The sequence below is a fragment of the Lepus europaeus genome, chromosome 6 (assembly GCF_033115175.1).
Source record: "Lepus europaeus isolate LE1 chromosome 6, mLepTim1.pri, whole genome shotgun sequence".
Lineage (NCBI taxonomy): Eukaryota > Metazoa > Chordata > Mammalia > Lagomorpha > Leporidae > Lepus > Lepus europaeus.
The window spans coordinates 126,254,139-126,280,857 of NC_084832.1; the positions used below are offsets into that span (position 1 = coordinate 126,254,139).

The 26,719-nt window shown below is 48.8% G+C and overlaps 1 protein-coding gene across 1 annotated transcript in view; it reads right to left on the bottom strand.

Moving 5' to 3' along the window:
- Window positions 1–15,842, bottom strand: part of SLC2A13 (solute carrier family 2 member 13) — a 333,838-nt gene extending 317,996 nt beyond the window's left edge. The window contains exon 1 of the mRNA XM_062195072.1: window positions 15,293–15,842. Within this exon, the coding sequence (XP_062051056.1) occupies window positions 15,293–15,842 (550 nt within the window). The remainder of the gene's footprint in view (window positions 1–15,292) is intronic.
- Window positions 15,843–26,719: the final 10,877 nt, after the last annotated feature.

Consider the following 26,719-nt stretch of genomic DNA (forward strand, 5'->3'; position numbering starts at 1 on the left):
TAGACAAAGACTTCTTGAAAAAGACCTCAGAGGCACAGGCAATCAAAGTGAAATGAAGACAAGTGGAATTACATCAAGCTGAGAAGCTTCTTAACTGCAAAGGCAACAACAAAGTGAAGAGGCAACTGACAGAATGGGAGGGAATAATTGCAAACTATCCAACTGACAACTGACAAAGGATTAATATCCAGAATCTATCAAGAGTGCAAGAAATTCAACAACAGCAAAACAATCCAGTTCAGAAATGGTAACAAATATGAACAAGTATTTTTCAAAGGATGAAATACAAATGGCAAACAGACACATGACAAAATGCTCAGGATCACTAGCCATCAAGGAATCGTAAATAAAAACCACCATGAGGTTTCACCTCAGCCCAGTTAGAATGGCTAGCATCCAAAAATCAACATACAATGGAGAGGATGTGGGGGAAAAGTACTTTAATATACTACTGGTGGGAATGTGAAGTAGTACAACCACTATGGAAGACAGTATGGAGATTCCTTATGTATCTGAAAATAGCTCTACCAAATGACTCAGCCATGCTACTCCTGGGAATTTACCCAAACAAAATGAAATCTGCATATGAAAGAGTTATTTATACACCCATGTTTATAGCATCTCAATTCACAATAGCTAAAATGTGAAATCCAACCAGATGTCCATCAACTAATGACTACATAGAGAAAATGTGGTGTATGAATTCATATACATATATATACTATGTAACATTACACAGCACAAAAAGAATGAAATCTTGTCTTATGCAACAAAATGGATTCAATGAATGATGCTTAGTGAAATAAGCCAGTCCCAAAAAGACAAATCATGTCTGCTTATCTAAGTTACAGTAGATATAGAATACCAAAAAACGTGTAGAGGAATGAAAACTGCATCTTGTAATCTGATTGCTGTTTTTACCCCTTGTTTATACCCTTGTGGAATTGCAGTCTTTCCACTTCTTACTTGTTAAATATCATGGCTAGTGGTATATTAAGCTTGTGATGACAGAGTAGAGTGAAATTATGTTTTGGCAAAAATTAAATTTATTTTTTTAAAAATTAAATTTAGGCCAGCGCCGTGGCTCAATAGGCTAATCCTCCGCCTTGCGGCGCCGGCACACCGGGTTCTAGTCCCGGTCGGGACACTGATCCTGTCCCGGTTGCCCCTATTCCAGGCCAGCTCTCTGCTGTGGCCAGGGAGTGTAGTGGAGGATGTCCCAAGTGCTTGGGCTCTGCACCCCATGGGAGACCAGGAGAAGCACCTGGCTCCTGCCATCGGATCAGCGCAGTGTGGCGGCCATTGGAGGGTGAACCAATGGCAAAAAAGGAAGACCTTTCTCTCTATCTCTCTCTCTCACTGTCCACTCTGCCTGTCAAAAAAAAAAAATTACGCCGGCGCCGCGGCTCAATAGGCTAATCCTCCGCCTAGCGGCGCCGGCACACCGGGTTCTAGTCCCGGTCGGGGCACCGATCCTGTCCCCGTTGCCCCTCTTCCAGGCCAGCTCTCTGCTGTGGCCAGGGAGTGCAGTGGAGGATGGCCCAAGTCCTTGGGTCCTGCACCCCATGGGAGACCAGGATAAACACCTGGCTCCTGCCATCGGAACAGCGCGGTGCGCCGGCCGCAGCGCGCTACCGCGGCGGCCATTGGAGGGTGAACCAACGGCAAAAGGAAGACCTTTCTCTCTGTCTCTGTCTCTCACTGTCCACTCTGCCTGTCAAAAAATAAAAAAAAAAATAAAAATAAAAAATTAAAAAAAATTGAATTTAAAATAAAAATTGAAGGAAGGTAGGGGACTGAGGAAGGAAAAAAGGAGTGATGGAAGTATGGTTACCCTCTTAGAACTGTACCTATGAAATACATGAAAATTGTTCTGTGTATATTACTAAAATTTGTTTTTACCAAAAAGACAGAGATCCTGGGTTTCAATCTTGGCACAGTCACCAACAGTGCTAACGTACCTAAACTCTCGAGCGTGCCCCTCCCTGAACTTCAACACTAACCCTCCTGTTTAATAAGCACATGCACCTACAACCCACACAGCTCTGTCGTGGAGTCCACCCTCAGAAGACTTTCACAGCCCCTACAGTAAGCTCCTCTCCCTGGCTCCCATAGTCTGCGGAATGAAAGTCAGGTTGGAGGGTCACACAGACCGAGTATGTTCCAGGGGAAATGACATTCTGCTGGGAAGCTATGTTCTTTGCAATAGCTGACTGAAACAAACTGGATCACTCTCAACATCAGAAATCATGAAAAAAAATGGACAAGCAGAAGAAGGGAGAGTAAACTCCGCAAGATCTTATGTATCACCATCGCATAGTGAACAGCTGCACGGGAGCTCCCAGGAAGCTTGCTCTCTTCAAGATGGTTGCATGCCAGGACCGGCTTATCCTCCACCTGCGGCGCTGGCACCCCGGGTTCTAGTCCTGGTTGGGGCACTGGATTCTGTCCTGGTTACTCCTCTTCCAGTCCAGCTCTCTGCTGTGGCCCAAGTGATTGGGCCCTGCACCCGCATGGGAGACCAAGAGGAAGCACCTGGCTCCTGGCTACAGATAGGCACAGCACGCTGGCCGTAGCAGCTATTTGGGGGGTGAACCAACAGAAGAAGACCTTACTCTCTCTCTCTAACTCTGCCTGTCAAAAAAAAAAAAAAAAAAAAAAGATAGATAAATGCAGACCAGGACCAGTGCTCCAGTGCTGGGTGTGCGTGCAGCTCCCAGGTCTCAGCCTCGCCAGCCTCACCACCAGTTGGACAGGGCCTGAGAGTCGCTCTGACACCCGCGCACTTGCTGCCAAACCACAGATGGTGGGTCCTTACCCTGAATACACCCATCTACCCCAAAGAACACGGGGGGCAGGCACTGAGCCTCGAGGTCCTAACACCAGCCCACATCAGAGTACCTGCGTAACACGTAACACACCAGCCCACATCAGTGTACCCACATAACACGTAACATACCAGCCCACATCAGAGTACCCGCATAACACGTAACACACCAGCCCACATCAGAGTACCCGCATAACACGTAACACACCAGCCCACATCAGTGTACCCGCATAACACGTAACACACCAGCCCACATCAGAGTACCCGCATAACACGTAACACACCAGCCCACATCAGAGTACCCGCATAACACATAACACACCAGCCCACATCAGTGTACCCGCATAACACGTAACACACCAGCCCACATCAGTGTACCCGCATAACACGTAACACACCAGCCCACATCAGAGTACCCGCATAACACGTAACACACCAGCCCACATCAGAGTACCCGCATAACACGTAACACACCAGCCCACATCAGAGTACCCGCATAACACGTAACACACCAGCCCAAGCTCCAGCTGCTGACTGCAGAATCTCCATTTCCACCTGGGCCACCACAGGGCCTCTGTCCTTCTCCCAATAAAGAAACAAAAATTTAATTAAAGCAAGAGTACAGGGAACAGGTCTGGAAGCCCCTTGAGTTATGATTTTAGAAGTACTAAAATGAGGTAAACACGGGAAACACCTGCATCACATTACCCAACACTAACTTACAGGATGACGTCTTTGGCCTCAAGCTTAACCCCACACTACTCTGCTGTCCCCATTAATGCCACCACAATCCACTGCCCATCTGAGTCTGCAGCCGTCAGAGACAGCACAGCAACGTTATCCTGAATATCACCTTATACATCCAAGATCCGAGTGTCTGGGCTTGATTTCCAGCTCCACTCCTGACTGTAGCTTCCTCCTACTGCAGAAGCTGGGGTGCAGCAGGCCACAGCTCACAGGATTGGCTTCCTGCCACTCCCAGTGCAGACTGGACTGGGCTCCCAGCTCCCAATCTAACAGCCAAGGAGAACCAGCAAATCAAAGCCTCTCTCTCTCTCTCTCTCTCTGCCTGCCAAAAAAAATAATAAAAACTTTTAAGAAGTTGCATGGTTGTTTGGTCCTTAAATACCATCCACATAATTTCAGTTCCCAATTTTCTCTCTATGCTGTATGGAATGAGCTCCTTACACGAAGTCATAAACTAAGCCCAAAAACATGGTGATGGAGTTTTATTAAAAAAAAAAAAAAGCTTCTATTATTAAAATTCCTTTTACCCTACAGCTAGTACTTTCAAGTGTTTTTTAATTATTATTATTAAGACTATTCATTCCTTGCCTCAGGAATGGCAAATAAATCTTTTCATTGGGAACCAACCTATTTTGTCTGTAAGTAGGCATATAAAATAACTACAGCACAAGACAGATGTGAGAGCCTAGCTCCACTGGGCCTCACCGCCAGCAACAGGTGCACACTGTCAGCTCTTCCTCCCTCAGTCCCCAGGCCATCAGGTGGAACTCCCGCTCCCTCTGTGCTTCCCACGGCTGGGCTCCGCCTTCCGGGCATAGACAAGCCCCTTCTCTCAGACCCACTCTGCCAGGATCAGCACCCACTGGGTACGGCTGACATCATATGACCGAGACCATGGGGAAGGTGGACAGAGTGAGAAACAGAGCAGAACAGCGCTGTGTGTCTCCCACATGGGTTCAGTTTCTTATGTGTAATACATACTGCGGTTACAGTAAGGAGAGACATCAAACCAACAGGAGCTTCCTCTCTCTCAATCAGAGAGGTGTGAGGGCCATGACGGGGACCAGGGCCAGTGATCACGCAGAGCCAGGCACCTCCACATCCACGAGTCCAGAGCAGGCCCATCTGTTCAGTGCTGTGTGAACTCCCACGCTGGAGACTCAAACACTGAGCACGCAGTGTCACTGGGCCAAGGATACACTGGTGGGCAAACGCTGAGCACACTGGGGCTCTCTGCTGTACCAATCACCTAACAGCTCTTAGCCACAATGAACTCGTCGATGCCAGTAACCACCCCAGGAGGCAGCATCTGTGCCCACTCAGCAGGTGTGAGAACCAGGGCACTGGGACGTGGGACTCCGTTTCCTACATAACAGTGCCACAATCGGCTACCTACCTGGGGTCTCTCATATTCAACCAAGCTACAGCACTCTTCTACTGCAAATTACTTTGTGCATTCTTTAGTTTGCTATGTACGTGTGGCTCAATACGTGAAAATGCATGGACGTAAACACTGCTAGCTCCTCATCATCTGCCCCCAGGGAGTCCCTGGTCTACCAGAGAGATAAGCTATGCTAAAAAACTACCAAGCAGGTACACACCGCTGTGGCCAGAAAGCTGGCCTGGGCAGAGGCTTCCAGCACAGGGTCACCACACCTTCCTATACTCTCCAGTCCGTGGTCCCCTTCCGGCCCCAAGGCATTCAAGAACAGGTACTGTCTTTGCCTTTGTCTCTCTGGCACCCGACAAGTCAGCACTCAGTGAATGCAGAGCAGGGGCTGGAGGGAACGTCATGGAAAAGCACAGCAAGCAGGCATCCTGCTCCCCAGCCCCAGCAAGGGCAAGGAATGCTCTACCCAGGGTTGCTTGCTACACATCACTTCCTGTTAAATGCCAAGGGCGTGTCCAAAAAACACCTGTCACACTCCACAGTGTGCACTTTAACGATGACGTTCAAGGGAAAGACGGTCTGATGAATGGTGGGGGGAGCACTGGGCAAACACGTGCAAAAGAATGAAGCATATCCTTAACTGGCACCATGAGCAAAGTTAAACCCGACACCCGGAACTGTACCATTCTGGATGGAAGCGAAGGGAAGAGCTTCAGGACACTGGACTTGGCAATGACTTCTTAGACATGGGCCACAAAAGTGAAAAACGGACAAACGGGATGACATCACGTTGGAAATGTCTGCACATCAAAGGTCACAATCGACCCAAAGGCAAGCTGCCAAACGGAAGGAGGGGTCTGCATGCCGCACATCAGGGAAGCGCTTCATGTTCAGAACAGGCAAGAAACACAACTCAACCACCCCAAGAGAAACAAGCCCATTCCCCAGGCACAGACAGGTGTCTGACGCAGTGGTTAAGACACCCAGGCCTCCTATCAGACTGCCCACGTCCCAGTCCTGGCTCCACTCCTGATTCTGGCTTCCTGCTAATGCATACCCTGCGAGACCATGGTAAGGGGCCAAGTAGTCAGGCTTCTGCCACCCATACTGAGTTCCTGGCTCCTAGGCATTTGGGGAGAAAACCAGTGCATGGGAGCTCTGGTATTCAAATACATAAGTAACACTTTTTAAAAATAATAGGCGGAGGACTTGAATGGACAACTTTCCAAAGAAGATATACAAATAGCCAGTCAGTACATAAAAAGGTGCTGAACCGCAGTAATCCTAAGAAAAATGTAAATCAAAACCACCAACGTCATTGGACATCTGTTAGAATGACCAACTGTCAAGAGAAAATAAATGAGCATGCATCTGTGAAGATGGAGAGAAACTACAACCTTTGTGCACAGTGGGGAGGGAGATAACATGGTACAACCACTATGGGAAAAAGTATGCAGCTCCCTCAAAAAATTCAAGACACAGCTACCATTTTCCCACAAGCTTTGGAAGTGCCTTCATATACCATATGTAAACATATACATACACATTGGTGCAGGGAAAAAAAAAAACACAATTATCATATGGTCCAGCAATTCCACTCCGGGGTATAAATGCAAAGGAAATCAAAACAGTATCTTTAAGAGATATTTGCACTCTCACACTAATTACAAATATTGTCCTCAACAGCCCACAGAGAAGTACAATCCAAATGTCCATCAACAGGTTAGTGCATTAGGAAAACATGGTGTAACCAACAAATACAATGGAATACTACACAATCTTTAGAAGAAAATTCTGACACTTGAAGTGACATGGATGAACCTCAAGAATACTCAGCTAAGTGAATTAAGCCAGACAGAAGGCAAAGCATTGCATGATCCCACAATGTAAAGCAGTCCCAATCACAAAAACATAAAGCATATAGGTGGATGCCAAAGGGCTGGGAGTGGGTGGGAATTACTGTTTAAAAGACAAGAGCTGGGGCCAGCACTGTGGCATAGCAGGTAAAGCCACCGCCTTCAGTGCCAGCATCCCATATGAGCGTCAGTTCGTGTCCCAGCAGCTCCACTTCCGATCCAGCTTTCTGCTAATGGCCTGGGAAAGCAGCAGAAGATGGTCCATGTTCTTGGACCCCTACACCTACATGGGAGACTCAGAAGTTTCTGGCTCCTGGCTTCATATGGGCACAGCTGCAACTGTTGCAGCCAATTGGGGAGTGAAACAGTGGATGGAAGACCTCTCACTCTCTGCCCCTCCTCTCTCTTTAACTTCTCAAGATGAAAACACTCCAGAGATCTGCTTTGCAATAAGGAGAACAGCCTGAACACTACTGTACTGAGACAAATCGCAAAGTTCATGACCAGTCCTGTGGCAGGCTAAGTCTCCATCTGGAGTGCTAGCATTCCATATGGGCACCAGTTCTGGTCCCAGCTGCTTCACTTCCAATCCATCTCTCTGTTGTGGCCTGGGAAGGCCATGGAAAATAGCCCAAGTCCTTGGGCACCTGCACCCGTGTGGGAGACATGGAAGAAGCTCCTGGCTCCTGCCTTTAGATTAGCCCAGTTCTGGCTGTTGCAGCCATTTGGGGAGTGAACCAGTAGATGGAAGACCTCTCTCTGCCTCTCCCTCCCTGTATGTAACTCTGCCTTTCAAATAAATAAAATCTTGAAAAACCAAAATAAAAAATAAAATAAAAATTATAGACCACTCAAGTTTCCTAGAGAAAGCCTGTCCAAAAAAAATCCTTAAAAAAAAAAAAAAAAACGATGGCGGGGCAGGTGCTGTGGCATATAGTGTAAAGCCATCACCTGCAATGCCAGCGTCCCATAGGTTCAAATCCTGGCTGCTCCACTTCTGATCCAGCTCTCAGCTATGGCCTGGGAAAGCAGCAGAAGATGGCCCAAGTCCTTGGGCCCCTGCACCCATGTGGGAGACCAGAAAGAAGTTCCTGGCTACTAGCTTTGGATCGGTGCAGCTCCAGCCATTGCAGCCAACTGGGAAGTGAACCGGTGGATGGAGGACCTCTCTTTCTCTCTGTGTGTAACTAGGACTTTCAAATAAATTTTAAAAAATAAATTACAAGATTACAAAGTTCTTGTTACTTTTTCACCATAATAATGAAACAAAATGCATCTATACTAAAGCATACAAAAGTATGCCCACTGATTGTCATGGCGAACACCACTGATGCTCAATTCAGGCAGAGGGGAGCATCTGCCAGCGGCTGCCAACAGACAGACCCTGGAGCCGGCCGTACCCCAAGTGCCAACGCAGGCTCCTCCCAGTACACGTGTGACCAGCGTGCAATTACTTCCCTTGTTTTCTTCCAGAACATTCTCACTTTAAAATACAGATAGTATTTATTATGCTGCTGGGTTAGGGTGAAGACCATGCAACCTGTCTACAAGTGCAAGCATTCAAAAGATCTTAGGCAGGCATCACCAGAGCCAGGGTGTTGACAGCTGAACTGCTCGCCAGTCCACGTTCTGCCATGAGGAAGGACCACCTGGAATGCCCCAGCACAGGGCACGGAGATGATGACCCCTGCCACGCAGCTCAGCTTTGCCAGAAAATGAGGCCCATGCCAGGTGACTTGGGATGCAAAGTGCAGACCATGCAGTTCCCATCTGTGGTGCTAACACTTACGAAAATAATACAAGGCCTAAACAGAAATGCAGTGTTCCCAACCTAAGTTTAGAAGGTCCCATTAAAATGGGTGGGTTTTTTTCTGCACATCAAGGGAAATGGATCTTTTTAATTTTTTAAAGATTTATTTATTTATTTGAGAGGCAGTGTTTCAGAGAGAGAGACAGACAGACAGACAGACAGGTTTTTCATCCACTGGTTCACTCCCCAAATGGCTGCAATGGCCAGAACTGGACAGATCCAAAGCCAGGAACTCGAACTTCTTCTTGGTCTCCCACTTGGGGGCAGGGGCCCAAGCACTTGCGCCATCCTCTGCTGCTTTTCCAGGCCATCTGCAGGGAACTGGGTCAGAGGTGGAGCAGGTATGACTCAAACCAGCATCCATATGAGATGCCAGTGCTGCAGGTGTAGACTTTATCTACTAGGCCACAGCACTGGTCCAGGAAATAAAATTCCGACTGTGGATAAGGTTTGAGGTTCCCTGTGAGCACAGCTCCTCCTTCCGGCAGCAGCATGGATTCGAGGTGCTGCTGCTGCTTACGGACTCCGACCACCACAGAAGAGAAAGGAAAAGAAATGAAAAAGCTGCAGAAAGAGGATCACGTGGAAGGAGCCAGGCTTGATCAGAGAAGAAGTAAAACTGATTCACATACTTCTGCTTACAGACCGGGGCAGGCGTTTGGTCCAGGTGTTAAGAATTGTTGGAGATGCCCACATTCCATGCTACAATGCCTGGGTTCCCAGACCCAGCTCTGCACAGTGCCCCCCGGGAGGTAGCAGGTGATGGTTCAAGAAGCTGTGGGAAAATCAGACTGAGTTCTGGGCTCCTGACTTTGGTCCAGTCCCGGTGGCTGCAGGCATTTGGGGAGCTAACAAGCAAATGGAACAGCTCTGTCTGACATTCTGCCTTTCAAACAAAATAAGTTTGTTGAGAAAGCAAAGACTGCTATCTGAGTTCTATTAATAAATCCTACATTGTGTCCAAAGATGCCAGCGTCAGTCATCTAACTTTAACCGTGTTCTCACTTGGAGCTTGTGATAAAAGGAAACGTGGATGAGGGAAAAGGTAGTGTTTCCCACAGAAGTCACGTGATCAACTTAACATCACTCATGTCTAACACCAGTTAACAGACTTCTGTCAGCCGCCTGAAGAGGGTGTTACAATATCACTAAGCAAACATACTTAGCTTGTAAGTCCCTGTGCCACCAGACAGAAAAGGGAGGGAGGGCGCAAAACTCTTAACGTATTGAAAACAAGGAGAGAGAAGCAAGTGTTATTTTCAAATATTTTTCTTTTTCTAAGATTTATTTACTTACTTGAAAGGCAGAGTTACAGAGAGTCAGACAGAGAGAGAGATTTTACATCTGCTGATTCACTCCCTAAATGGTCACAATGGCAGGAGCTGAGCTGATCAGCAGCTATGCGCGTCTTCTGGGTCTCCTACATGGGTGCAGGGGCCCAAGGACTTGGGGGCCATCCTCCGCTGCTTTCCCAGGTACATTAGCAGGGAACTGGACTGGAAGTAGGGTAGCTGGGACTTCAACAGGCACTCATATAGGATGCCTGTGCTGCTGCTGGTGGCTTTACCCACTATTCCACAGCGCCAGCCCCTCATGTCCATTTCTTACTAGTAGGAGGCACAAATCCTATACACAAGCCCTGAGGAAAAAAACAATGAAAACCTGGAGGGGGTTGTAGGAAAAATTGTGATCACTTCCCCCACAAAAACATTTCCATGAGCTGATTCGCTATTTGAACATCTGGCTGCATCTGGCTGAGAAACCTTACCATATACAGAAGTCTTTATCAATGTTACTCCCGATTTGCATGATTTTTTGATCCAAAACGATTTTATATTTGCTTTACATTAAGGAATAAAAATTTCAAGTGCTATTGGAGAACAAAATATGTTGTATTTCTAGTAGTTTAGCAACAAGTCAATTACAGGCTGCTTGCTATATGCGGCTACAACTGTGTTCCACTAGAGGGAGTCCTGCAACAGGCAGACCGGGGGAGATTAACTAAAGACCAACGATGTACAAATTACCCTCAGTTCTCAGTAAAGCATCTCAAAATTGAGGAGTATCAGAATTCAGAGGCCCACAGACACCAAATAAATGCCAACAGTATGAAAAAGTGTTATTCTGTACGTCTGCTGGCTGGCCACACATATGCCAATGGTAATCAACAGTATGATGCTCTTGGACTCTGTCTTGCCTAGACAACTGACTCGAATATAACGCAGGACAAATACAAAGTAACAGGAACTAACCACATAAAGCAAGCCTGGGCAAACTCACAGGCCTCCATCTTGCTGTAACAATGTAACTAACCATATGTTAAAACCTGAGTTATAAGTACAACCCTGATAGACACCTGTTTATGTCAAAACAGTTAATTTCTGAGATGGAAAATAGGTATCCTGTTAGAAATTTGAGTCTTCAAGTTTCCCAAGCACAAGTGGTGACAGCCACGGACAGGAAGAATGGATAGGGTCTGGCCTCATGCCTGGGGGGTCTAGTCCAAGAGCAAACTCAGGAGGGTAAAGAAAATACTGAAAACAATGATCCAGCCAGGGCAGGCCATCAACAGACTTTGTTGCAACCCTTCAAGGAAGCAGAACCTTAAAGTAACACACAGGAGCCCCTGATTTGGGGATGCCTGGGTCTGTTACTACTGACTCACTTAGCACAGAGTAAGTTCCCTCCACTGCCGGACTTCATTGTCTGTGTCCAAAGTTCCTGCAGAAAGGCTTGTGCCAGCCATTTACAGCCACACCCTGGCTTCTCCCAAACTGTAGGGAGCTACTCTAAAGGGTTTGTAGACTTTCTAAGAGCCTGAAAGTGCAAACGAGGGAGGGGCGGGACCTTAAGAGTTAAAGAGAAAACATGAAACTCCAGGGCAGTTTCCTTACATCACTGACAGTTAAAAACCATCAGTGGGGGTGGGCATTTGGCCTGATGGTTAAGCTGCTGCTCTCTTACCACAGTGCTTGGCTTTGTGTGCCAGCCCCACTCTTGATTCCAGCTTCCTGCTAATGAGCACGCTGAGAGGCAGTGGTGAGGGCTCTGGCACCTGAGTCCCTGCTCCCCCCACCCCCCCAACATGGGAGACCACACCAAGGTTGAAATCTCAGTTCTAGCTTTGGTCTGGTGCAGCCTTGGCCCTTGTGGGCACCTGTGGGTACCCACCACCTTGTGGGTACCAACAGCAGAAGCGAGCTTTGTCCGCTTCTGCTTCTGTGCCTCTTAAATAAAACGAAAACAAAATCCTCCACTGGCTACCCATGAACACATCTGGCCAAACAAGCTGTGCTCAGCCTGAGCCCTGAATACACACTCCTGTTCCAAGAAGACCCCACCCCCACCTCTCACTCACCTAGACACCTGTGCATACCTCACCGTAACTGCCCAGGGTGTTCAAAGAGCAAGACTCTGTGGTTTAGTTGGGAATCCTGACTCTGTCTCGGTGAACTGGTCATTTAACTACTATGAACTGTTTCACCGCCCAGTGAAACGGCACAGGAGTCTAGTCCTGCCTCGGTGCCCACTCCAAACACAAGCACCTCTTCTCTATCATCGGCTAAACTCCTACTCACCCATCAAACCCCAGCTTAAATACCCATCCTGCGAAATCTTCCTCAGGCCTGTGTCCTACTGAATTCCCTCAAAGACTCAATTGCCCGCTTTCTTGCGTCCCCGCTGGGCACCTGAGCAAAATCTCCATCGCACTTTAATTGCTCCATGAGTGTCTTCCTGCTCCATTGGAGAACAAACACCCCAGGGTGGGATTTTTATCCACCTAATTACTGCCTACCCCAATCCTGGCAGCATCTATAATGGAAGCTTAATTAGCCGTGTTGAATAGATAAATGGGTGATTTCACTCAACTATTACAACCAAAACCTTCAGATGACCTTTCAAATACTGTGGTATTACACCGGCTTTCCTTTGTGCAAAGAACAATTCTGACTTACGGTGAGATCCCGCCAGCAATGGGGTTTTTTTCATGTGACTGTTCACATTCGTTCACTCATTTATTCAGCTCTCCTATCTGTCAGGAACACATCAGTGAACAAAATTAAGAAAAATCCCTGCCCCGCGGGCCGGGCCCCCACTTTCCGCAGGTAAGTTCGTCGAGGAAAGGAGTTGCCTTGGCAAACTTCTCTGAAGCAGTGAGCAGAACCTCATTTTGGGGACCATGTCCGGGTTGCTGGATCTAACTGCTGTGCACTGGGGATCTGGCACCATGGCTTAAGTAACAATTCGGGACACCTGGATCCCACCTGGCACTGCCTGGCTGGACACTCAGCTTCCTGCTCACCAACCGGGGTGGGGGTTGGGGGTGCAGCAGGTGATGGCCCATGTGCCTCGATACCTGCCCCTCACATGGGAGACAGGGATGGAATTTCCAGCTTCCAGCTTCAACCTGGGCTAGCTCTGGCTGTTTTGAGTACTCAAGGAGTAAATCAGCAGGTGGAAAATCGCTGTTTCAAGTAAAAAACGAAAATGAAAAGAAATGATAATGGTTGTGACTTCTCCTTTGGAAGGCTGGTTACCAATAGGAGTTTTAAGGATTTCGTGTATACAGCTAAATGCTCTGACCAGATCCTACCTTGAAGCAGCTTTTCTGGTTTTGTGGTTTCTCACTTAAAAAAAATACCTATTTGAAAGACAGAGTTACAGAGAAAAAGAGGGAGAGACAGAGCCAGAGATTTCCATCCGCTGGTTCACTTCCGAAGTGGCAGCAGCAGACAGGGCCGAGACTAGCGGAAGCCCGGAGCCAGGACCTTCCTCCTGGTCTCCCAAGCGGCTGCAGTTGCATTATCAGGGAGCTGGGAAGTGGAGCCCCAGGGACATGAACCAGGGCCCGGAGGTGATGCTCTCCTCACAGGTGGCAGGGTGGCGGCCTAACGCTGGTCCTGCTTTGTGGTTTCTCAATGTGCCCTATTTCAAAGTCTAGCTATGACCCTAAAACAAGGTGCCAAAGAGGAGGGCTCCGAGGAAACCTGGTCCAGGTATGTCTGCCAGGAGAAGGGAGATGGGCCCCCTTGGGGTTAGTCCCGGCCACACCCCAAACCAGGGAGCCTGGAGAGCACAGCAGGGGCTGGGACACACAGACCCCACAGCCCTTGCCGCCCTGACCGCCTGCTTCACAACCCGGCTGTTCTGACACCACCCGCTGGGCACATCCCACTCTCCCTAACGCATGGGTCCCCTGCGTTAGGTTCCCCTCCACTCATTTCTCCAGTGAAATGACCCCTGTGTCCACGGACCACCTCCAGGGGAGAAGGCGACTGACCTTCTCTGCTGGGGTCACTGAGCCCTCCACTCGCATCAGCCTCTCATCAAGCTCTACCTTGGGGGGCTGCCAGGAATGCCGACCCCTCCCTCTGCTCGCACCTGCTCACAACACCTGGGAGAGGATGTGAGGCACAACCTGGGCTGGATCTTCCGGCCAGCTGCGCATAAGCACCTCCCCCCAAGGTTATGGAATACTAGGATGCTTCATTTAGAGATCTCTGGAAAATATCACCAATTTGTTTACCGGACAAATCTTGCTACCAAAAACGATGTTATTCCCACATTCTATCCAACAGAAGCCACCGAGGTGTCCCAAGCAGACAAGGCTTAGAACAGAATCCTGGTCACCTGGCTCAAGGCAGCGTACCCTGGTGGCCCAGCTGAAGGTAGGGGATCAGGGTCTCCTGGCCGCCCACTTTAGGGCAGGGTACCTGCTCAAGGGCCCTAAGGACACAGGCGGGTGCCAAGGAAGGCGGGATTAACCTCAGCTTCAGGGCTGGGCCGCTCTGGAGCCTGTGCACCGACCTAACATTACACGGAGAGCCTCACTCACACCGCACAAAACGAACTCAAGCCAAGTCAGCCCTAACGAGCCCAGGCTGCGTTAGAGGATGGTGGTCCGGACGCCGGGCGGGGAACCGGCGGCTTCTTCGCTGCCTTGGAAGCCACGGGGCAAAGCAGAAGCGAAGCGTCCCCGGGAAGCACGCGCAGAACGACCAGGTGGGCAGCGACCCCGGCCCAAGGGAGCCACCCAGCCCCGCTACGGGAAGCAAAAAATATCCTAATGACCGGACACTAAAACAGCATCAGCGGTGCGTCCTGGAAAAAATCACCAGTGAGTGCTTTCTAACAACTTCCGTCCGCCGAGCCCGTGGCAGACGGCCCTGCCCTGGCCGGGCGAGCCGCGGGCGTAAACCCCTCCGTTTCCCAAACTGAGCCACGAGCAGGCGTCGCTCCGGGCGCGGACCCCAGCGGGAGCCGCCCCCGGACGCACCAGCGAAGCGGACGCGCCCTTTCCCTCGCAGCTCCGCTGGTGGAAAGCAGGGCAGCCGGGGCGCACAGCCGGGCCGGGGTGGCCAACGAGGACCCCGCGGGCCCACAGAGGGCACGGCGCGCGTGGAGGGAGGCCGGAAAGTTGCAGAGCCACCAGGCACAGCAGCAGCGCCCACGGGGAGGGCGCCACGTCCCGCCCGCCCGGAGAGCAAGAGCCAGGGCGCGGAGCAAGGCGGGGGAACCCAGCGCAGCTCCGGGTCCCGGACGGCGGACCCAGAACGACGGCCACGCCAGGCTGGGCGCCCCCTCCCCACCCAAAGAGCAAAGGGCATCCAGGCGCCCCCGAGCGCCCAGCGCCGGGCAGGGCGCGCGGCGCCGCCACTCACCGATGCCGAAGCCCACGATCAGGCGGCCGGCGAGCAGCGTCTCCTTGGAGGCGGCGGCGGCCAGCACGGCCGAGCCCGCGGCGAAGAGCGCGCTGGCCAGCAGGATGGCGGCGCGGCGGCCGCAGGCGCCGTTGAGGGCCCCGCCGGCCAGCGCCGCGACGGCGGCCGCCCCCACCGTGCTGGACACCAGCAGCTCCTGCCACAGCGCGTCCAGGCGCAGCCGCCGCTTGAGCAGCAGCATGGCCCCCGACACCACGCCCGTGTCGTAGCCGAACAGGAAGCCGCCGAGCGCCGAGAAGGCGGCCACCACGTACACGAAGCCGGGGGTCTCGCCCTGCTGGAACTGGCGCCGCGCCGCGCGCTCCAGCTCGGCCGCGCCGCCCGCGCCCGCGCTCTGCAGGCTGGCGCTCGACTCGGCGGCCGCCAGGAGGCTGCGCTCGCCGGCCGGGCTGGCCGCGCCGGGCTCGGGCTGCCGGCGGCGCCGCTCGCCCATCAGGCTGCTCAGGCTGCGCAGCGTGCACTCCACATTCTCGCTCGCCGCGCGGGACATGGGGCCGGCGCCCGGCGCGGGCTGCTCCCGCTCGGCCCGCGGCGCCCCGGGGACAAAGTTGCGGCCGGCCGCGGCGTCCACGCTCTGCCGAGCTGGCGCTGCGGAGCGGCGGGGGCGGGGCGCGGTCACGTGCGGCCTGGGGGTGGGGCCGGGCGCTCCTCCCACCTCCCGAGGGCGGGGCGGGGCCTCGCCGCGGCTCTCCGCCCTCTGTGGGCGGGGCCCTGGGATGCCCCGCCCTCCGGGGGGGCGCTGAGGTGCCGCCGCGCCTGAGGGGCGGCCTCGGGGGAGACGGCGGCGCGGCTCGCAGGAGAGAGCCCTGGCCCGGCCTGAGGGCCCAGAGCGAGGACGCGGCTCTGGGGCTGCCTGTGCCGCGCCTACACCGCCCTCCCGTGGCCGCTTCCCCTCAGAGAGCGCCTCCCCTCAGGCCGCGGGCGCCGCCTCCCCTCAGGGGCCTCAGGGGCCTCAGGGGCCGCGGCCGCCCGCAGTCCGGCGCCGGGTGTAGGGCCGCGGTCCCCCGGGGCCGCCGCACGCCCTGCGCCGCCTGGTATCCACGCGGTCGGGGCTTTGCCGCCTCGGTTGACGGATTCCGGGGGTCGTTTTAGTGCTGCCGGCACGGGTGTGCCTCACGAGGGCGCGAGGTAAGGGAGGCATCCAGTGCGAGCCCTTCGTTTCCCTTATTTGAGCCAAAGGGCGCTTCTCCTCCGGGGGTTCCTTTTCCTGCGGTGGAAAACTTTGATCCTTTGAGAGAAAACGGCGTTTGTCAAGAGAAAGTTGAGCGTCGAGGGCCACCTCCCGTTGGCGTCATCACTCACGATTCTCTGCACAACATACAGCAGGACGGAGAAACGAACGGTTGAGCTGAAAGAGGACCTACGGGTCGTGGCACCAGCGTCCCCGGGATCCGTTCCACGGAGCGCGCCCCGGAGCCGGGACCCGCGGAGACTCTGGCCTCGGGAGGGCTCAGGTGAGAGCGCGCCGCGATGGTGAACTTGCGCCCCCTGCTGGTGAGCTGCTCCATGGGCCTTGCTGAGAGGACGCCGCTTCAGTTTGTCTTTTTGTTTTTTTGGGGTTTTTTTGTTGTTGTTGTTTTCTTTTTTTTTTTTTGAAAGCCAGAGTTGAGGGGTGGGGATGAGAGAGAGAGTCTTCCATCCGCTGGTTCACTCCCCAAATGGCTGCAACAGCCAGGACTGGGCTAGGCTGAAGCTAGGAGCCAGGAGCTTCTTCTGAGTCTCCCAAGTTGGTGCAGGGTCCCATGCTCTGGGGTTTTCTTCTGGTGCTTTCCCAGGCACATTAGCAAGGAGCTGGATCAGAAGTGGGGCAGCCAGGACTGGAACGGGCGTCCAGCGAGGCAGGCGGCAGCTGAACCCGTTATGCCACAATGCTGGTCGCACAAGCTGAGTTTTAACCCTAGCTGGGGTGGTGTACCCTTGCATGCCTTGAGCATGCTTTGCTGAAATGCAGCTTTTGGGTCCCAAGACGCAAAACTACTTCAAGAGGTTCTGTTCTGTATCAGGACACGTCCATAGCTGTGGTCAGATTACATCTGGAAAGAAATGTGGCGTGAAAATGAGGTGAACATGGGAGGCAACCACGTTGGATTTATCACCAGAGCAGGGTCTACAGTGAAGCTGCCTAGAGTCAGCTTCAGCTGCAGGTCATGGGGAAATGGAAAAGCTGGGGATGAGAAGCCTTGGTTTAGAGCCCCACCACCACCGCTCACTGCGGAGCATCTGCCAAGGGTCTCAGGTGTGCCTTGTCGGAGCCGATCGTGGTGCAGTGGCTGCTGCAAGCATGGGGACCGTTTTTTGTATTAAGGATTAACTGAATGTTTGTAACCTCATTCACAGGCTGCAGGAAATAATGACCTTAAATACTAGCCTGCTATAGGCTTAGTGAGTTTTGAGTAAGTTTCACTTGCTATGGCTTGGACAGGGCCAGAAGTCTCCTGCAAATGTGTAAAGTATTTTTACAATCTCATTGCTGGCTGTTGCATGGTAATAAGCCTCAGATTGGTTCTCTTGGTGCTTTTCCTCCACAGAAGAGAGAAAGAGAGGTTTTTTCTATATGGCTGCACAGCCTGATTTTCAAGCAGGGATGTTGGTAATTTGGTAATCATTCCAGTTCTGACCTTGGGAGTGGATGGTAGCAGGGTGGATTCTTTGTTTCTTGGTTATTTTTAATTACATGACTGATGCATCCTTGTAATCAAGCAGTGTAACAAGAAAGAGAACACAAAGTTCCCTTCCCAGTCACTTTTTTTTTTTTAAGATTTATTTGTTCACTTCAAAGAGAGAGAGTGAGCTTATATCTGCTGCTTAACTCCCCAAATGGTGAGAATAGCTGGAGTTTCACCAGGCCAAAACTAGGACTCAGGAGCTTCTTCCATGTCTCACATAGGTGGCAAGGAACTGAAACACTTGGGCCATCTTTTTTTTTTTTTTTCCCAGATTTTTTTATTTGTTTAATTGAGAGGTAGAATTACCAACAGAGACAGAGAGAAAGGTCTTCCATCTGCTGGTTCACTCCCCACATGGACGCAATAATGGCTGGAGCTGAGTCAATCTGAAGGCAGGAGCCAGGAGCTTCTTCTAGGTCTCTCACATGGATACAGGGGCTCAAGAACTTGGGCCATCATTTCCTGCTTTTCTATGCCATAGCAGAGAGCTGGATTGGAAGAAGAGCGGCTGGGACAGGAACCGGCACCCATATGGGATTCCAGTGGTTTAGCCCACTACATCACAGAACCAGCTCCCCACCACCACCACCTTTGGCCATGTTTTGATGCTTTCCCAGGCTATTAACAGGGAGCTGGGTTGGAAGTTTAGCAGCCAGTACTTGAACCAGAACCCATACTGGATGCCGGGCATCACAGACAGCAGCTTTAGCCATTAAGCCACAATGTCACCCCCATCAATCACCTTTCTTAACACTACAGGCCCCTTTCTGCAGAGATAATCACTTTCAAATGTACTTGATACACTTATGTGTACACAAGATGTCTTCAAACAGTTCTTGGAAAATGCATATTATGAAAGAAGTATACATGGTTTTCAAAATCATTTTGCAGTGCAATAAACATCTATACTATTTTTCTTGTAAGTTTTTAAAAGTACTCTCATTTGTATGTGTACAGTAAAATCCAAAGGGTATTTTGTTTCTCTATTAGTTAAGTTGCCAGAAATAGAAAACCCAAACTAAACAGGTTTGAGCCAAAATAGTAGGTGAGAAGTAGGATTTATTGGCACAGTTACATGGAGAGAGAAGGAGTGGCAGAGAGAGAGAGAGAGAGGTCTTCCATCCACTGGTTTCACTCCTCAGATGACCACAATGGCCAGAGCTGTGCCGATCTGAAGCCAGGAGCCAAGAGCTTCTTCAGGGTCTCCCAAGTGGGTGCAGGGGCCCAAGGACTTGGCCACCTTCTACTGCTTTCTCAGGCCATAGCAGAGAGCTGGATTGGAAGTGGAGCAGCTGGGTCTGTAACCAGCACCCATATGGCAGCGGCTTTACCCGCTACACCACAGTGCCAGCCCCTGGTGCCTTTTTTTTTTTTTTTTTTTTTTTTTAAGAAGAAAGGTTTACTGTCTGGTGGGGGAAGCCAAATGGGCCTAGTGGGAGAGATCAAGAGACTGAGAGAGACAGTGAGAGTGAGTTACAGAGAGAGCACGCACTCGTGCAGGAAGCAGGTCTTGTTATACCTTTGCAGGGGCAGGGAGGTAGGAGCAGTGAATCCAATTAGGGTGGGGATGGAGCTGACACCTGTGGTTTGGTCATCTGGTCATCTGACATGTAGCAGTGGCGGTGGGGGCCAGAGCCTAGGAGGGTGTCCAGGGCATAGATCACCCTACAGACAAGACTGTGCCATTTTACTAACATTCCTCCATTTTGTTTTTCATAAAGTAAGTGTTGTATGGGATTACATTAGCTCTAAAAGTCCAGGAGGGAGTGGAGGGATGATGATCTGTCTTTAGAGCTACTTCCTGCTGACGTGGAGGCAATAGGTTACTCTCCTTTGGTATCAGGTGATGTCTCAAGCCACAAACTCCTGGGTGGGGAGCCGAGTATATCCCTGTAGCAACATTTATTTGGTTGATTGCCTGGCTGCTGAAGGCTTTGACTAATTCTGTTATCACCTCCTGTAAACACTTAAACCGATAAGATAGTATAAAAGTCAGGGTTAGAATAGCAGCCAATGGTCCTAGTAGTGGCATTAACCAAGTATTGAGAGGATTTTATAGAGGAGAGGAAATGAGGGGGTCTCTGGACCCTAGTGAGGACTGTTAGGTGAATGTGATTTGAAGCTGATCCCAACCAAGACTGGGAGAAAGGCCACTCATTTTTTTGTGGGTAGAGGGGTTTTGTAGAGAAAATCCTGAACAATCATACAACATCAAGTGGGAGAGAGGACCATCAATACACAAGGTTTGGGAGTTGAGCCATTTATGTTTGAGTAGAGGCTATGTTAACAAAGAGATGAGGCCCCAAGTGGGCTAGACAGTGTCTAGAATAAATGACAGAGTCATTATTAGAGGACCTAAGAAAGCTGGTGTCTAAATCACTACCAAGTTTTCTGATTGAGAGGCAAATAGAAACTGACAAAAGGGACCTGATAATAATCAGGTGGGTTTAAGGCCTTGCCAGTTATGAGGCCCAGACCTATCTTTTCACATGGCATACATCCTAAGGGAGGTGTGAACCTCCTTGGGGAAGATAACACTCTGTTGACTTCCATTACCTAGCTGGCCTAGGAGAAGAGCTAGACAGGAAAAAGCACTTGGCATCGCTAACAGGAAATCTACAGTTATGCCTGCAATGTTGCTGACCCTACTTGACTGTCCCCTCAGCAGTGGTGGTTTCTTTTGAACCTGGGCCGAGTGAAGGTTAGAGCTAAAAATATCTATGGCTCTGACCGGAAGTTCTTCAACTACAGGGTAGTTCCATTTCCAGTGTCCCAACTCTTGGCTGGCAGAGCTGCCTGGGCTCTTCATAAGCTGACTCCTGCTGAAGCCCTGGCTTTCCATATGGAAAGCCTCTGCAGTGGACTGGCCTGTTGGGTCTCCTTGATGGCAGTAACTGTATAGAGCAGCCATTAATTGACCTGCTACATACCTTTACATCGCTTCTGCTGCCTAGCAGTCTCTTCCGCCTGGTTTTTATTAAAGCAGATAGGCTGTTGTCTCTGAAAAGTCTGTAATAAACTGGCTTTGAGTGCAGGTGAAACCAAGACATTTCTCTCCACTTTACTTCTTGCTGCCTGTGCTCCATTCTCAAACTCTGTGTGCTCAGAGTGGCCACAGAGGGCTGCAAACTCTGCATCTTTTTCCATTCACCTCCGAGGATGTGGAGCAAGGACCTCTCTCTGAAGTCCTGACAGACTTGTATCTAATTTGATCTTGATCCAATTCCTGAGGCTGAGAAATCACAGGTTGATGATCAGATTAGGGCCAATCAGTGTTCACATCCTGAGCTGTGAGTGCAGGTGGGTCACATAAGCTAACCTTGTAGGGGCAATTCCTATGAAAAATCTGATGTACTGTTTTGCCAGACACTGGCAAATAAATGTAGCAATGAAACAGACTTGAGTTACTGTAAGTAACTAGTAAAGTAACTTGGTATAAAAGCCAAGTAAAGCATTCCAAGAAGTAGGGACTGGTTAAGATACTCTGTTATGCAGAAATCAAAGAAAATGAAAATGTATGGGAAATCATGGATTCTGAGTACTAGAAAGTACTTGATGGGGATTAGTGATGATCACACCATTGTTTTGATAGTACTGGCAACAGGAAACCTAGTAATGCTGCAATCCTACTTTACTGGCCCCTCCTCTTTTCTGTACATATAATAGATAATAGAATAAACATTAATATGTACACAGGGAATACATGGGCCCAGTGGCTTAGTTATGAGATTAGAGGTGCTTGGTTGCTTCCTCCAAAGTCTTCTCTTCCTTTGACTTACACTAAAGAGAAGGAGGAAAGAGATGGAAGAAGATAGGCAGGAATGGAGAGAGAAGAAAAAATGGCCAGCACATCCCAATGGATAATACCCTGCCTGTGTGGATCTGCAGGGGGCAAAGCAGGAGAGAAATCCTAGTTGAGCCCACCTGAACCCACCTTCCAATGAGCAAGGCCTGATCAGGAACATAACCTATAATGCATCACATCATCTCTTGGGTGGGGAACGTTGGGATGCCGTTTCTCCCTCAGAGACTTTAAGACAACAATTTCAATTAAAAGCAAATTAGTGAAAAGAGCCATTATGGGCTGCATTTTTCTAACTGTCTTTTGGTCAATGTGATAAAGCAAAGAGGAGCTTAAAGACTTAACTGGACCACGAGACATGGTGGGAGTTAGGCAGGGCTTGAATTTATTTGTATGCCCAAGTGAAAAAAACAAACAATTCAAGAGTTGGATGATTGACAAAACAAAATCCCTAAGATGACAGGGAGGATAAGCAGTCTTAGTGGGAGAGAATAGACGCTGTTTCCTCTGAGAAAAAAAGGCAAGCAAGAAAGAAGAGTAATAAAAAAGATGTTGTTGGGCCGGTGCCGCGGCTCAATAGGCTAATCCTCTGCATGCACGGTGCTCTGGCCGCAGCGGCCATTGGAGGGTGAACCAACGGAAAAAGGAAGACCTTTATCTCTGACTGTCTGTCTCTCACTGTCCACTCTGCCTGTCAAAAAAAAAAAAAAAGAAAATAAGAAAAGAAATAAGATGTTGTCAATAACAAGAGTGGGGAAAGCATTCTTGCATATTAAACAATGTGTGTTTGGTCTGGGGAAGGTGGTGCCAGCAGAAAGGTGGGTAGAGCAACGCAGTTCATATCCTCAGTTGCATCCTTCCTTACCTGTGTTACCCTCAACCTGTAAGTCTCTGTAAGCTTTGGCTTTCTCCTCTGTAAATGGGAGACAATGATACTGTATCAATGTACACAGGATTTTTTTATGAACAGGAAATCCATACTCGAACCTTCATGAACACTACAAAACTGTGTTGTTGCATGTATCTGAAAGTCCTGTTGCTGAGCAGTATCAGGAATGGTGTGATCAGTTCTTCGAAAGATAACTTATTTTATTTTAAAGATTTATTTGAAAGGGAGAGTTACAGAGTGAGGAAAACAGTTACAGACTGAGGAAATTTATGGAAAAGTGGCAGGGTGAAGTCCTTACTTGTCATTAGTCACCTTGAATATAAATGGCCTCAGCTTTCCAGTTAAAAGACACAGACTGGCTGAATGGATTAAAAAACAAAACCCATCTATTTGCTGCCTACAAGAAACACATCTCACAAATAAAGATGTATGGAGACTGAAAGTGAAAGGATGGAAAACGATATCCCATGCTAACAGAAACCAAAAAAGAGCTGGTGCAGTCATCCTAATATCAGGTACAAAAACTGTTAAAAGAGACAATGAAGGGGCCGGTGCCGTGGCTCAACAGGCTAATCCTCCACCTTGCGGTGCCAGCACACCAGGTTCTAGTCCTAGTCGGGGCTCTGGATTCTGTCCCGGTTGCCCCTCTTCCAGGCCAGCTCTCTGCTGTGGCCCGGGAGTGCAGTGGAGGATGGCCCAAGTGCTTAGGCCCTGCATCCCATGAGAGACCAGGAGAAGCACCTGGCTGCTACCTTCAGATCAGCGCAGTGCACCAGCTGCAGTGCGGTGGCCATTGGAGGGTGAACCAACGGCAAAGGAAGACCTTTCTCTCTGTCTCTCTCTCTCACTGTCCACTCTGCCTATCAAAAAAAAAAAAAAAATGAAGGGCACTGTGTAATGATTAAGGGATTAATTCAACAGGAAGATGTAACTGTTATAAACATACATGTACTTAATTATAGGGCATCTGGCTAGTTAAAAGAAATGTTAAGGGATCTAAAGGGAGACATAGACACAAATAAAATAGTAATGGGGGATTTCAGTACCCCACTTTCAGCAATGGACAGATTAACCAACAGAAAATCAGCAAGGAAACAGCAGATTTAATTGACACTATAGACCAAATGGATCTAACAGATAACTACAGAACTTTCATCCTACATTTGCAGGATGCACATTCTTCTCAGCAGTGCATGGAACTTCTCTGGGATTGACCACATGGTAGGCCATAAAGTAAATCTCAGCAAATTAAAAAAAAAATAATCATACTGTACATCTTCTTGGACCATATACAAACACATGGAGCATATACAAACACATGGAGACTGAACAACATGCTCCTGAATGAACAGTGGGTCATAGAAGAAATCAAAAGATAAATCAAAAAATTTCTGGAAATAAGTAAAGACGATAATACAATATACCAAAATTTGTGGGATATAGCAAAGGCAGTGTTAAGTGGAGAGTTAATAGCAATTGGTGCCTACATCAAGAAACTGAAAAGGCACCAAATGAAAGAACTATCTAGAACCTCAAGAATCTAGAATAACAACAGCAAACCAAACCCAAAGCTACTAGGAGAAAAGAAATTAAGATTAGGGAAGAAAGAAACAAAATTGAATCCAAAACAAGTACAAAAGATGAGCAAAATGAAGAGCTGGTTTTTTTTTTTTTTTTTTTTTTTTGAAAAATAAAATTGACACACCATTGGCCCAACTGACCAAAAAAAAAAAAAGGAGAGAGAAGACCCAAATCAATAAAATCAGAGAGCAAAAAGAAAATGTAACAACAGAAACCACAGAAATAAAAAGAATCATCAGAAATTTCTACAAAGAGCTTTATGTCAACAAACTGGGAAACTTAGAAGAAATGGATAGATTCCTGGATATACAACCTACCTAAACTGAGCCATGAAGACATAGAAAACATAAATAAACTCATAACAAAGAAGGAAATTGAATCAGTAATAAAGGCCCTCCCAACAAAGAAAATCCCAGGACTGAGTAGTTTCACTGCTGAATTCTACCAGACATTTAAAGAAGAATTAACTCCAGTTCTTCTCAAGATAATCAAAACAATTGAAAGGAAGGGAATCCTCCCAAATTCTTTCTATGAAGCCAGTATCACCTTAATTCCTAAAGCTGAAAAAGATACAACAAAGAGAACTACAGACCAATTTCCCTGATGAACATAGATGCAAAAATCGTCAAGAAAATTCTACCAATCAATCCAACAACACATCAGAAAGATCCTCCACCCAGACCAAATGGAATTTAGCCCTGGTTTACAGGGATGGTTCAGCATTTGCAAATCAATCAGTGTGATGCACATTAACAAACTGAAGAACAAAAAATATGATTATCTCAGATGCAGAAAAAACATGTGATAAAATACAACAGCCATTCATGATGAAAACTCTAAGCAAACTGGATATGGAAGGAACATACCTTGACACAGTCAAGGTAATTTGTGACAAACACATGGCTAGTGTACTACTGAATGGGGGAAAGTGGGAAGCATTCTCACTGAGATCTGGTACCCGAAAAGGATGCCCACTCTTAATATTGCTGTTCAATATAGTCCTGGAAGTTTTAGCCAGAGCCATTAGACAAGAAAAAGAAATCAAAGGGATAGAGGAGGTCAAACTATCCCTATTTACTGATGACATGATTCTATATATGGGGCACCCAAAAAACTCCACCAAGAGACTATTGGAACTCATAGAAGAGTTTAATTAAGTGGCAGGATATAAAATCAGTACCCAGAAATCAACAGCCTTTGTACACACCAGTAATACCATGGCAGAGAAAGAACTTCTAAGGCCAATCCTATTCATAATAGCTACAAAAAAAATGAAATGCCTTGGAATAAATTTAAGCAAGAATGTTGAAGATCTCTATGATAAGAACTACAAAACATTAAAGAAAGACATAGAAGAAGATACAAAAAAAAAAAAAGGAAAAATCTCCATGTTAAAATGTCCATTGCTCCAAAAGCAATTTACAGATTCAATGTGATACCAATCAAAATACCAAAGACATTCTTCTCAGATCCAGAAAAAATGATGCTGAAAATTGTATAAAAACACAGGAGACCTCAAATAGCTTAAGCAATCTTATACAACAAAAACAAAGCTGGAGGCATCACAATACCAAATTTCAAGACATACTACAAGGCAGTTATAATCAAAACAGACTGGTACTGGTACAAAACCGGATGGATAGACCAATGGGACAGAATAGAAATGCTAGAAATCAGCCCAAGCATCTACAACCAACTTAAATTTCCCAAGGAGCTAAATGCAATCCCTGGAGCAAGGACAGTCTCTTCAACAAATGGTACTGGGGGGCTGGCGTTGTGGCTCAATAGGCTAATCCTCCACCTTGCGGTGCTGGCACCCCGGGTTCTAGTCCCGGTCGGAGCGCCGGATTCTGTCCCAGTTGCCTCTCTTCCAGGCCAGCTCTCTGCCGTGGCCTGGGAGTGCAGTGGAGGATGGCCCAAGTGCTTGGGCCCTGCAACCGCATTGGAGACCAGGGTAAGCACCTGGCTCCCGGCTTCGGATCAGCAAGGTGCGCCAGCCACAGCACACTGGCCATGGTGGCCATTGGAGGGTGAACCAACGGCAAAAAGGAAGACCTTTCTCCCTGTCTCTCTCTCTCACTTTCCCTCTACCTGTCCAAAAAAAAAAAAAAATGGTACTGGGAAAATTGGGTTTCCACATGCAGAAGTATGAAGCAGGACTTCTACCTTACAATTTACACACAAAAAAAATCCATTCAAAATGGATTAAAGATCTAAATCTATGACCTAATACCATCAAATTTTTCGAGAGCACTGGGGAAACACTGCAAGACATTAGCACAGGCAAAGAGTTTTTGTAAAAGACCCCAGAGGCACAGCCAGTCAAAATCAGAATTAGGCCAGCGCCATGGCTTAACAGGCTAATCCTCCACCTTGCGGCGCTGGCACACCGGGTTCTAGGCCCGGTCAGGGCGCCGGATTCTATCCCG